This window comes from Catharus ustulatus, chromosome 13, assembly GCF_009819885.2.
Source record: "Catharus ustulatus isolate bCatUst1 chromosome 13, bCatUst1.pri.v2, whole genome shotgun sequence".
Classification (NCBI taxonomy): Eukaryota; Metazoa; Chordata; class Aves; order Passeriformes; family Turdidae; genus Catharus; species Catharus ustulatus.
The window spans coordinates 10245767-10259324 of NC_046233.1; the positions used below are offsets into that span (position 1 = coordinate 10245767).

The window sequence follows — 13558 nt, forward strand, 5'->3', positions numbered from 1 at the left end:
GGTGCTGGGTTTCTGGTGAGCTGCTCCCATAAAATTGAGGGCTTTTATCTCCTTTGCTCTGGTAATCTCCGGATTAGCTTTCTGGTGAAGTGCAAGCATGCACCCGTGTGTGCTAAGGAATAATCTTACTTTGCAAATTAATATGTTAATGTAGTGCCAGATTCCCAGCCTTTAACAGTGGGAGACTGGTGATAGGTTTAAAACATCAATGTGTGATTTTATTCATCTGGACGAGATAACAAAAACAGCCCCGCACTGAAAGCACCGAGCAGGGTCTGTGTCCCCTCCAGCTCAGCCTTTCCACTCTCCCCCCAAAACCCCTTCCCTCTCCTTCCCTCTGCCACTGCCTAAAGCTCGGCTGTATTTCTCAGTAATCACACATTAATTTCGAGGCGGCAGCCCCTCGCAGAGCCCGGCAGAGGTGCGGAGGGAGCAGCGGCACACAGCCATGTGAGCGCAGCGCTGGAGGCTGCAGAAGATGTTCGCGGTCTCGCTCAAGTGCCGGCTCGGGGTGGTGAGACGGAGGAGCAAAGGTATGGTCAGAGCGGAGCAGCTCCTGCCTCAGACAGGGACTTGGAGGGTGCTCCTTGAGCATTTGTTCCTTAGCTGGGCAAGAGGAAAAAAGCTACTTGGTCTGTGATTGATTTTCACCCTCTGTGCATTGGCAGGCGGGAGTAGGATTATTTTAATTTCTTGCATGTCCTATATTTTTCAGATGCCGGATTTTTTTTTCCATTGACTCTGTGGATTTTTTTTTTCTGTTCATCTGCCATGGTTATTACTGCAGTAAAGTAGATTTAGGTGTGCCTCAGAGTCTCAGAAGGTTTCCCTCCTCCCGTGTGGGAGCTGTTACTTTGCAGGGAGAGGCACTTGAGTGTTGGACTCCACCAGACTGTTGGGGAGTCATGGTGCCTGTCCCTCCCTCCACTCCTTCCAGAAGGGGAGTGGGTTGAAAGGATGAGAAACCTGGCAGGATAATGGAGAGAAAATCAACTTTGAGAAGGTTTAAGGAACAGCAATATTTTATTTCAGAGCAAGTTAATGTGAGACAGGACAGTTTCTGTACTCACCATCCTGCAGTGTTGCATGCCATCAGAAGTGAAGAAGTTTTGTAGTGCTGGACTGTGGTCCCAGGGTCCCTCGCCCCCAGTTCAGCTGTGCAGTGTTTGGAGGTCTCTGTGCGCTCCTGGCTCTGGGGTGTGCTGCAGCCAGGGCTCGGTCCTGCTGCTGTTGCCTTTGATTTCTGGGAGGTTTGCATTTTAATGGAGCCTGGAGCACATCTCACTGCTGGGAGCTTGACTCCCCTGTGCAAGCCCTTCCAGCCAGCGGCACTCCTGCAGCAGATCAAAGCCCTTTGCGTTAAGGAAGATGACCTGCATTTTTACAGGGACTGCTAAAGAAAAACAGCTTTTAGGGGTTCAGTGTAACTTGGATGATGAATGCATAAACTCAGCTTTTAGCCTCACTTAAGGGGAGAGACACTTACATGCTGATGCAAGGATCTCTGTGCTGACACACAGAAACTCTGTCAGGACCGGTAGGTACAAAACTTTGGTAGCAAAGAGAAAGGCCTGAACACGATGCACAAATTTCTGATGTGGACTGGACCTTAAATCTAGGGTGCAATTCCTATGTGTGACTTGCCTAGTAAGTAAAAAAGTATTTACTCTGATCAAGGTTGCAAGTCTACAGATGTGAATAGGGAGCAGGAGCCTGAGGGCTGCTTCACATGACATTGGTTACTGGGGTGCTGAGAGAGCAAGGGAGCAGTGGGTTGTGATTGCCCACTGTGCTCCAGTGAGATGCTCTCCTGTGCTCTGTGCTGCACACAAGGGCACGTTCACCCTGGGGTTGCAGTCCTGCTGTGGCAGCCTCGGTGCTGAACTTCTTTCAGATGTATGAATTTATATTTAGCATCACTTGCCTTTGACAATTTATACTCATGCTTTGCTTATTTGCCTCCCTGGTTTGGAGGTTTCATGGGCTTTCTCTCTGGAAACTCTGGAAGGAGTTTCATGTTTGCAATCAAATAGGGTGGCAGAGGCAGGATTTCCACCTTCTAGAGCAATGCCTGGAAGTGCTTGGATCAAGCACAGCCCTAGGGTCCCTGTTTAGTTGGCAGATGCCAGGAGAAGGTCTGGTGCCTTATTAGTTTTCACAGTTCTTTTTCCCTGAAATGCTTTTTTGCTACATATCCTTAAGGAATTTGGCAATAGTGTTGGAACATGATGGGTTTTTCTTCTACAGTTTTCCAGGAAGGTCAGGAGCACAGGGCAGAATAAGTGCATTTGTACCTGCAAAAACACTGAATATGCAGCCTGTAATGAAGGTAAAAATATTATCCCTATACTACCTGAAAGTTTAGTGGCTTTAGTTGAAATATTTAGAATTGACTTAGATCACCTGCATTTCTTAGTGACAGATTTAAATGAGAGAATTGCTAATCCAATGCTAAATTGTACTGCTTTGATCAAGGATTAAATTGAGCTGGAAGTGGCTTTTGGGACTTGAGCTTTGAAATGAACAACCAGAGAGAGCCATTGTTACTTATCTTCAGCATTTTGGGACAGATGATGTTTAAGGAACACACCCAAAAGCATGATCAGAAATAAATAATGTCTGGGCACTTTGGTACCAGAACGAGCCCAACATGAATGGGCAACCAAGGATGGGAGCTGCCATGGATTATGTTAGTGAGTAATGAGAATCTGCTGCATTTCACATTTCACAGGTTGCATCCTAGGAGATGGTCAAGCCATTATTTGGCACTAAAAATTCCCACCACCTTTTGAAGGGTGACAGGAAGAAATGGCAAAGGGGATGTGTGAAAGGGAGTGGCAGATACCCCAGCCCAGGTATCTGTCTGTCCTCTGGTCCAGGTGTTTGTGTGACCCAGTGTCCCAAAACTGTGCTCTGCCTGGCTCTGCAGGTGGATGCTTACTGAGGAGATACTTCTCTGCTAAAGCTGACTTGAATTAATTGTAAGGTTAGGTGCTCAAATCTCAGCTATGGAGGCTCCTGTTAGTTTTGTGTAGCTTTAACTTTAAACATCCATAGAAATAAGAATTGATTTCCCTGTACTAATTGTACTGTACTCTGCTTCAAAACAGACCCCTTCCCCCAACTTTCTGCCTTCTGTGCTATTTTATTTTCCATCCCTCAAACTTTGCCTCCTCCTCCCCAGCTAATCCCCTCACTTCGGGGAGAAATTCTTGCTGTCACTTCTCTTGGATTCTTGCTTTCCTTCTCTTGTTGAGCCCTTGAGCTTTTCCTGGCATGAGGAGCATTCACAGTTAATCCACCAGGCATTCATCTGGTTGGCTGGGGCTGGCAGCACTTCCCTGCCCACAGCTCTCAGCTGTCTTTGGCCAACATCAGCTCCTGCAGCTGCAGGGCTCCTCACTCCTCTTCAAGGACTCTTGATCCTCTGCAGAAGGTGCTACTGAAAGCCCCAAGGAACATACAGTCACTTGTCCAATACAATAATTAAACTTTCCTCAGTATTAGCGTGTTTTTTCAATTGGAAAAGCTAAATGATTTCTGTCTGGTCACGCTTATCATTCAGCTGAGCTCAAACGGGACTGATTGGGGAGGGTTGGTTGCCTGCCCTGCTAGCCTCCAGTTACTGCAGCAAATCAACTGTATTTTATAAATAAGTAAACAGAAGCAGTGAAGAGCCTAAATAATTAACCAGATACATATGTTGGACTGAAAAGTAGTAAAAATGCAATTCAAAAGTGTCCTCACTCTTTCCCCTGCTTTCCAAAGCCTCCAGCCCAAGGGGGGGGATGTTCTGCAAGAGCTGGTGAGACCAGCAGCTGAACAAATAGTAGCACACACCAAGGGGTCTGGACCCCACTGCCCTGGCAGAAAAAAACCTTGGTTACTTGGTTTGAGACATTCAAGCTGAAAACATGTTTATTTTTGTCCACTCTAGTTTCTCCTACTGAATGGTGTGAACGATGTAATGAAAGTAATTTTGCTGTTCCTTTGTCAAAAGCTGTCATCTGGAACATGCCAGGCATCACATCCTGTAAAAGAAAATACATGTTCTGCTTTCCATTTACATACCTCTGTGCTTTTCAGCCTTTTAAGCTTCACTGAGTCATGTTTGCTACTTTTCTTTTTGGACTAGATGCTTTCTCTTGCATTTTGTTCTTCCTCTCTTGTGTTTGACTGGGAAGTGAGAAAACAAATAAGCAAAGAAAAAACACCCTGAAACCCCCAGGAATAAAATAGAAGGATATGTTCAGAAAAACTGTCATGTAGAGTGAAATTTTCAATAAAAAAGAGTTTTGGAACAGCAGCTTTCACAGTGAGACCCAGATTTTCAATGATATCACATTTGGGCATGTAGGCATTTTTGCCCCTTAGATGGAAGATACTGCATTCTGTTTGGTGTGTAGGAAGATGTTTGGTTTTATTTCCATGTTTGTGTTGAGAACAGTGTAATGGGAATCAATCCCAGGAGCTGGGAACATGCTCTTGTGCCATTTCTAACCTTGTTTGCTGTACAGCAGTATTGCATTGTAAAGCATCCTGGCTGTGTTTCATAGCAGGGAGTGTTGCTGCAATTGGGTATCTGTCACAGAAAGATTTGTTCTCTGCAGGAAAACAAGAAAAGTTTTGGGTGTCTACATGGCAAGGAAAAAAATAGAAAAAAAAAGGGTAAGCAGGCAAGCTTTCCATCCTGTGGTGTAGTGCAGAGCACTGCACAGTGATGTGGGGGAGTGAAAAGTCCAGTGGAGCTTTTACTCCTGGAGGAGAAAACCACTGTTATTTCTGTATTTATCCTCCAGGCCCAGAGGAGCCAGTAAAACATAGCAGATGGACAACCAACAAACAAAAAACCCCAGATACCTCCCCAAAATGAAGCTGTGGTGTAGAGGTTGAGTCCATGGTCTCAGGAAGCTGAGGCCAAGTGCAGTGTTACAGCCCTTGCTTGGCCACCTTCTCTTTAGGATGCTTGCTGCCTCCTAGGATTCATCCTGACATGCCTGTTTCAAAGCAGAAGGCATCTTGGAGGTGCTGCTGTGAATATTTATGGGGCTGCTCCTGCTGCAGCACTGAAAACCAGGCAGTGGTGAATGCAGGGAACTCCCTGAGCCCAAAGCACTGAGCTGGCAGAGGCTGTGATTCCTTTTCTGTCAGTGTGACCACTCTTCAGCCCTTTCCCTATCTCATTAATAACTCATGATTGGGCATGTTTTATTTATGTCTGCAAATGAAGCCCATTTTTCAGCCTGATGCTGTAGCATCCCAGGTGACTGTCACCTGCTCTGAGCACTGTGTGGTTCCTTCAGCCCTAGCTCATCCCTCATCTTCCTCCAGGCTCCAGCAGCCCAGAGGATATTGATCTCTTAGGGGGGTAATTGAATAAAAAAAAGCCCCTAGCATCCCAGAGGTAGATGATAAATCCTTGCAGGGAAGCCAGTATGCAAAACAATGTGTCTGAGAGGGCATTAACCCTTCCTCCTGGAAAGGTACAGCATGTGCTGGAATCCTGTGTGCAAATCCTGCCCAGACCCCACCTGTTGGAACAAGGATGAAAGACCACCCTGCCTTGCTGTGGATATGTTACATAAGAGCAGTTGCATGGGCCCTTTGCTGGAGTGGTTTGGGAAATCTGGGCCTTGATTTTGACCCTGCAGAAATCACAAGGGGTGAAATCCTTGTGCTCCTTGTGCATATCCATGCATCCTTTCTGTTTTGCATATTAAACTGTGTGGGGGTTTTGGGGGTGTTATTAAAGCTAAAAACAGGGGCTAGGGGCTCTGTTCATACCTTCCCTTTTTGTTACTGTGATTAACAATTCGTTGTGCAGGTGGTTTTACTGGGCATTTGTTTTCTCTGTGAAAACTACTCCAGCTCCCTTGAGAAAAGTCCAGGATGGCAAGAACAGGTGCTTATTATTGCTCAAGGCTTGTTTATGTGGATGGATTTTCCCACTGGCTGCAGGGTGTCACTCTCTGTCCCATGTACCCCTGGCACAAGGACATGTCACAGTGACACAGGGGCAGCCCCTGAGGCTGGGAGGTGCTGCTGATTTGCATCTCTGGCTTGCAAGCACAGACAAACATTTTTGGAGACCAAATAATAATTTCCTTAACTCAGATGGTATTTGTCATAGACAGGACAACCAGCCCTTGAATTTGGAAAGCTGTAGAAAGTCCACGAGGTCACCACTGCCTATCTGCAGAGTGTGTGAGTGAGGGAAATGCAAATGCACATGGTGCTGTGATTTGATAGTTGCCATTCAACTGTTTTTAAAACAAAACCCAGGTCACTGAAGTTGTAAGATGCTGTGAGTTCAGGGTCAATAGAAACAAGATTTAAAAATATTATTTCAGAGTTACCATCTTGCTGCTTATGAGGTGTGTCTGAAGTTTATTTTTTCCCATTGTGTAGTGTCACCAGAGACAGTTTGGATGTTAAAACCATGGATCTAGAGGAAGTTGTTTTCCCTGTTTGTCACTGAGCCACTTTTCTCTTGACTCCATTCCTTACAGCTATGGGGCATTTTTGTCACAGTCTTCTAAGTCAGTGAATATTACAAAGCAGCTTGGCAGGCAGCATTTAAAACAGGTGAGGAAATATCTTCATCTCCTATTCCCCTGCACCTGCACAACTTTTTATCCGTAGCATTTCTTCCCTCGTGTACAGGCGTCTGACTTCACATACTCAAGGGGATGTGCCAAATCACAATTCTTCATTTATTTTGGAGCTGACAGGGAATCTGCAGTGGGTCTGTCTGGAGGCCAATCTGCTCCTGTGCCTCAGGGCTATGTCAAGGAGATTGTATTAGCTTCTCTGTTCTCTCAGTGTGGCAGTAAGTACTTTCCTTTTAATTGTAAAAATCCACCTAAATTTGATAGAATTGAAAGACTAAAATCACCCCATGGGTACCCTCAGTAAATTCTGTATAATGCTGTTTTCCCTCCTTGTCAAAGTCTTAAAATTCAGTTCAGCGTCCTACCAGGCTGATGTGTGCCTCCAGTGTGACATAGGGAACAAGACAAAATTATAATCCTGTATCAGTGAAAATGAATCCTTTTCTTTAACCTCTTTCCTCTATAATCACCTGCAAAAATACAGTCTTTGAAAGTGCTGGAAAGGCAGGAACTTAAGTTATCTACAGACTGATGTTACTAATATGAGATATTTTATATACTTGCTGGCAGATCTAAGTTTTTGTCCTGGCTTAGGGGCAATTTTGGGATGAAACTTCCAAAGGGGTTCCTCTAGAAAGCAGATTCAAGTGACCCCTCCCCCAACTGTTCAGGAAAAAATTTTCTTGGAGAAAAGTGGAAAAAACCATTTATTGAACAAGCAAAATATTCACAAGTATGGAAAAAAAAAAAGAATAGTATTAAACTATAAAACCTCTTGCTGTTCTGAAGAGATGGCAAATTCAGAAAGTCCCTTTTGTGGGGTGTAGCTTGGCTCGTTCAGTCTCTATCAGTCCCTCCTGCTGGAAAATGCCACGTCCTAGCCACAGGTGAGCTCCAGGTGTTTTCTGCGTTTTCAGTTCAGAGCAGGTTTGAACAGCTCCAAGAAAAAGAAAAACCACAGTCCGGGGAGCTTCTCTGCCTCAGTTACCTAAAAAACTAAAAACAAAGGACAGCTCTCCTTTTGCTGTCCGTGCTGCAGACAACACAGTCCAGGAGCAGCAAAGCTGAAGCTCTTATCTCTATGTTTTTGAATACAACCATCTCAGACATTCCACTGCTTCTCCTTCTCCCCCTCTTCACTCTCAGATCTGCTTTTAAGAGTGCAAAACTTATTTCTGAGCTAAACAGACAAATGGGGATACAATTCAGCATCATAAAGTCACCCCGGGACAGCTTTCTATCCTGTCTCAGCATAAATACCTGCTAAGAAAGTAGGTTTTTATTTCATATTTTGAAGGAATTACTTTGAATGGCAATGGATAAAATGAGATGAATTTATGGACTAGCAAAATATTTTAACAAAGCATTCCAGAAGAGTAAGAGGACAAAAATAATGTGATGTGAAGTTTCAGCATTCTGGCTCTGGTAGAGTCCTGACATGATAAGAAGGCCACATATTGACAAGGTAAAAGGTTTGTATTTTAATTTTGTATATTTGTAGTTTGGCCAAAGAAGATATTTTCATGAGTTACAGATACAAACAGAAAATGAAACAACACTGACTTTTGCTGTAGGCTGAAATTACAGTAATTTTTCAATTACTTTCAACAAATCTGGTGGCCACCAGCTGTTTTCTTAATGCAACTGTTAGCTAATAACAAGAAGTGCTTCCTCTTCCCCAGCTTTCTATTGACTCCTGGATATGCTGTGCTGGCTCCTTTAGCTCATTTCAAAGGAGTGATCTGTCTCATTGCACAATGTGTTGGGAGGGGGTCTGAATGGTATTTCTCTATTCACTTTTTACTCCATTGCATGAGATACTTACACCTCACTGTACTCAGGGCAAAGAAAATAGCACTGTGTGCCTCCTCATAGAGTCTAAGTTATTGGAAAAAGAAATCCAATGCTTTCTTTTAATATGGGTTTATAAAAGCTTTTCTCTAAATGTGCTGTGTTGTGCATTTGAGGCTCACTGGCTCTGACATGCTGGAGTTGGGGTTGTGTCCTTGCCCAGGCTGGCAGCCTAGTGCTGAACTCTTCTCCTCTTCTTTGTTTCACTTGGCTCCTGAGGGTTATTGTAACCTAGTTTTTTTTGTGAGTGATTTCCTTTCCTCTCTGTTCCAATTGCTCTTTTTGCTTTACAGGGTACAGCCAGATTAATCATACAAAGCCATGGAAATCAGCAGCAGTGTGTAATTCAGGGCTCGGTAACTGACTGTGGGGAGGGCACAGGGGAAGGGTTGTGCTCTTTGCAAAATTGCCACATGATCTAGCAATCCCCAAGACGTATGTCTGGGTTTCCTTTTTTACAATCTATTTCAGGAAACACAAACCAAAAGGAAACTAAGTGCCTTTAAAAATAGATGGTCTGTCTTTGCAACCTATCCGCCCTGTCTCATCTGAGTGTGCTGGAGTGTAGCAGAACAGGCATGAGATGATGTTTTCTCCTCACACACACTGAGAAAACAGGCCTGAGCAGAAAATGAATGCTTTGGGCATTTGTCCAGAATCTTGCAGTGGTTGTTCATGCTGTTGCTGTGTCTGTGCTGCTTGGAGAGATCAGCATGCATTGCACTGAGGCCAAATGCCAATTAGAGGGTAAAAGTGATTACAAACTAACAGTTGCTGAGGTATTTTTGTGTGAACAAAATTTTCATCGAGGTACCTCAGACTAAACACAAAGTTAGCAGAGGCTCAGTGCTGTCTGTGAGAAGATGTAACCTTTTCTGGGCTGGCATGTAACCAAGAGGAGGTATCAACCTTTTTTACTTGAAGGCTTTTGCACATTACTCTTGGGGTTTTCCTCTCTCCCCTCTCTGCTTGCTTATATTTTGTTTTGCTGAAAATACATTTGCATATCTTTAAAAGTTTGGGGAAATTAGGAGTGTAGCTGATACCTCTGGCCATGAGGAAGGCAGAGTCTTTCTCTCCATCTAATTCCCTCTCAGCTGTATTGCAACCATATAAATGGTCTAAGAAATGAAGAAGATTGGGAGTTTTTTAAGCAAAAGGGAGAGTCAGAACTCAGAGATGGATGAGATCTGCAGAGTTTTGATGTACCTGACATAAGAAACTCCTTCAAGAGTCCAGGGTGAGCTTTGTAATCACAGTCAGAATAAAAAGAGTGCATGGTCAGGATATTCATGTGAGCAGAGAGATCCCAGCTCAGATCCCTGATGTGCTTGATTTAGATCTGCAGTTGGAATTGACATCTCAGGTTATTTTAGATTATCAACTCTGACATGTACAGCTTTTGTATCATTATAGAAACAAGTTCTGTTTTTGCAAGACAAAAAAAATACTTCCACACTTGGATTCCCTGCCAGTGCAACAAGAAAAGCACAGATACATGAATCCAATTAACACAGGTCTCTCTCCCTGAAATAATTCTTCCTCTGCCTTTAAGTGAGGGCTCCAAGGGTAAGCATTGTTTGTTCCAATATCTGTTCAGTGATCCTGCTGGAAAATAAAATAATATAATGTTCAGTTAGTTTACCAGCTGCTGTAGCCATATATTAACAATACCTGTGGTCTTACATCCCAGAGGTATTGGCAAGGTCTTTCTTTGACAAAATCATCCTCGATTGATAGAAAGAAATCGGAAGAAATAATTCATTTTTTTTCTATGATATGTAGCTGAATGGTCATAAAGATGAGATCTTTTCATAAAGGAAGGAATTTAAAAAGTAATAATACACTGCCTGTGTTGCACCTGTAAAGCAAGCATTGCTTCCCTGAGCAGTTCATTTCTTATGCATTTTCTTTCTTTGAATCTATTATGTTTTCTGATGAACTCCCTTCCTGCCCTGGAAAGAGCTATTGCTTACAGTTTTGTCTTCAAGCAATGAGCATAATAATAGATAGTAAAATGACTCAAGAAATTCAGGTACTAGAGCACCCACATTTATGCATTCCTTTCTGGGAAGAAAACAGGAAGAAATATAAGGAGGGGATAAAACAGACTGATTTGAGCAACAAAAAACAATTCTAGCATCTGTCACAGGGAAATTAAAATGATTGTGGTGTTTCTGGTATTTTTTTGTTGGAAAATGGTCAAGAACTGAGCTCTTGTTGAGCAAGTTCATGCTTTGTTTGTCTGTCTGTCGAAGGTGCTATCATTTGGCACACTGGAGCATACTGATTTCTGGTTGTCAGCAGCACAGGAGATATGCTGGTGGTTAAAGCTTCTATGTCAGGTGCACCCTGATTTTGGGAACCTCAGGGGGTGAAGCAAACCCTGGACAGGCCCCTTACCCTTCAGCATATCCATATTGCTGTGGTTAATACAAATGGATTAACTGCTCATGCTCCCCATCCATAGGGACACACCCAGTGAGAAAACAAGAGCTGTGTCCTGTTTCTGCTCCTAACATCAGGTGAATTCAACCCAAGGACAGGAGGATATCATCAGCCTTTAAATCCCATCAAAGCTGAAGGTCTCCAGAGGTGGCCTTGTGTCACAGAAGGAAGTTTGTTCATACATGTCCTGTGTGTTCATTCCTTGAGGACGCATTTCAGGCCTGTGCTGTGTCGCCACCACAGCCACAGGGAATGTGATTTAGAGCTGTAGTGCCTGCAGGGAGCCCAGTGGCAGTGGGTTGTTGTGTTGGGACCTGGCACAACCTCCATTGCTCCTTTCACCCATGGTCTTGGGACCTTGGAGTTTCCAGCACTGACTTGCCAGGACTGCCACACAGAGTATTTTCCAAAAAATCCTTTATCTGCTAGTTTTGTTGTACCTTGGGGTAACATGATATTTTCTTTTTCCAACAGTTGCACCACTTTTTTTTTTTTTTTCTCCTGCAGAAAAGCATCAAATGCTGTTTGCTGAATATTTCACTTGTTCTTATTTGGGCTGAAGGTTTCTGTTACCACTGGCCCTTAGGGGACCAATTTAGCTGCACTGAACCAGTTTTGGTGTTCAATTCCTTCTTTTCAAAGAGCTGCATTTACACATCAGTTGAACCCTTCGTATGCTGGCATCTTCCACACTTCCAGCTCAATGAATGTTTAAAAACGATATGTCTATCCCCACACACAGATATGCCTCTGCCTTCCAAATGCTGGGGGGACATGAAAGTCCTGCTGAGAAGTGGGGAAGATTTTGATGTAAATGATGTCCCGCAAGGGACACAACCTCATTCCAGCTGAGTGAGGTTTTACGCACCGAAACGCAAAATATTCAATCCATGTATCATTAAAGTGTTGCAGCAAAGCCTCCCCAAGCCACTGAGTGCCTCAGTAAATTCTGAATTGCTGACCAAGTCTCAGTTCTCACCTGTGCTATGAGATTGGCCTTTATAATTGCAAACATGTCCTGCAGCATCCTGTTTGTGGGGTTCTTGTCCCTGGTAAATCTTGACCCTGCTGATGTTTTGTGGGCATGCCTCGATGGGCAAGCCTATAAAATTTGCTCTGTTCTCTTCCAGTCTTAGTAAGAAATGCAGGCAGAGGAAATAATTCCATAGTCTATTGTGGTTTTCAGATAAAACACACAGGTGCTCATAGGTTTACATTTGGATATTGAAAATGCACCAAGTGTGCATATTGTTTTAGATTATGACTTTCCTTAATTTGAGTTGTGACGTTGATACCATGGTGGAGGAAAGAAGGGTTTGTGTTTCATTACAGAGAATTTTCAGAAGCATCATTCTGACATCAGTGCATGGGTCTTTTCATGAGGCTGGTCCCCTACAATCACACAGAAACTGTAGAAAAGCCCATCTCACTGTTTAATTTGAATTGTCTTCCCATGCTCAGCTGCCTAGGAATCAGCCTATTCAGATTTTACAGGATAAAGATACTAGAGCCAAAACAAACTCCTGTAGAGGATCCCTGAAGGTGATGTGTGCATGTGTGCTGCACTGAGTGTGTGAATACCCCTAAGTTCTATGTATTCCTCTTGGGCCATTAAGCAGGATCCTTATTTCCTGTCAGATTGTAGCATCTGAGTGATGGATTGCAGAATCCTGCCTATCACCTGCCTATCAGTTCAACTTCTCAAAGCCCTTTTGGAAGCCATGGTGCTGTATAAGCAGAATGTATAATTATTTAGAGTTTGTTTTTCTGTAGCTGTTGGCACAATGGAATCCACATGGTCTTTCACTCTGCTTGGCACAAACCTTTCTCACTGCAGGATGGAGAAAGCCTGATGCAAACATTAGTACTTAAGATCTCCATTGCAAGGTGCAGTAACAGAATGTGTGCTGGGTCCAGTGTGGTGCAATTTATTGCTGGTGCTGTCTAAACTGTGTTTTACTAGTTGTGTCCCAGTATTAGTAGTATATGATAGCCCTGTAGCCTGCACAGGGATATACTGTGTGCAGGGTAATACACAATTTGAATGGTTCTGTGATCTGTCCTCAGTAGGGCTGACTAGACAGAGCACCCAAGAGAAGCATGTCCATGTATTTCCCTTCCTGTCTCATGTCATCCCTGACAGCTCCTGGATGGTGCTGCTCAGTTCTGCACAGTCAGACTCTGCTATTTAGGAATGGCACTGAAGCAGCACTGTGTTTGATTTTCCTATTCGAAATGCACATCCCCCTGTCCTTAAAGCTACACACAGAGTGGGGTGACACATGCAGAAGGCCTCTGCAATGACCACCCAAAGCCTGGGACACTTTCCTCTCTCAGGATTCCCCCTGTGAAACACGCTCTGAACTGTCTCCTTTGGTGGCAAAGGTGTCAAGATGATCCCCAGGAGAAGCCCAAGGGGAATATTGGGATACATTTATTTATTTGTGGCATATCCTCTCAGCTGTGGTAGTCAAGTTATGAAAATGAGGCTTGACAGCACACTGAAGAGGGTTGGGGGGCCTTTGCATCTTCCATGCGGTTTGATCCTGTGCAGCTCGTTAACACTCAGTTGCTTTTGTGATTAATTATTTAGTCTTCTCCCTTGGTGCTGGGGTATAATAGCACAACCCCCATTTCTGCTGAGATTC

At 43.8% G+C, this 13558-nt stretch overlaps 1 protein-coding gene across 4 annotated transcripts in view; it reads left to right on the top strand.

Annotated features, from left to right (window-relative positions):
• The window catches only part of GRIP2 (glutamate receptor interacting protein 2), a 256936-nt gene that overhangs the window by 134355 nt on the left and 109023 nt on the right, over positions 1-13558 (top strand). The window contains exon 1 of one of the 4 annotated variants that reach the window (XM_033071230.2): positions 305-533. The exons of the other annotated variants lie outside the window; for them this stretch is intronic. Within the exon in view, the coding sequence (XP_032927121.1) occupies positions 479-533 (55 nt within the window). The 5' untranslated portion in view covers positions 305-478. Of the gene's footprint in view, positions 1-304; positions 534-13558 lie in introns of those variants that run through there. 4 annotated transcript variants of the gene reach the window in all.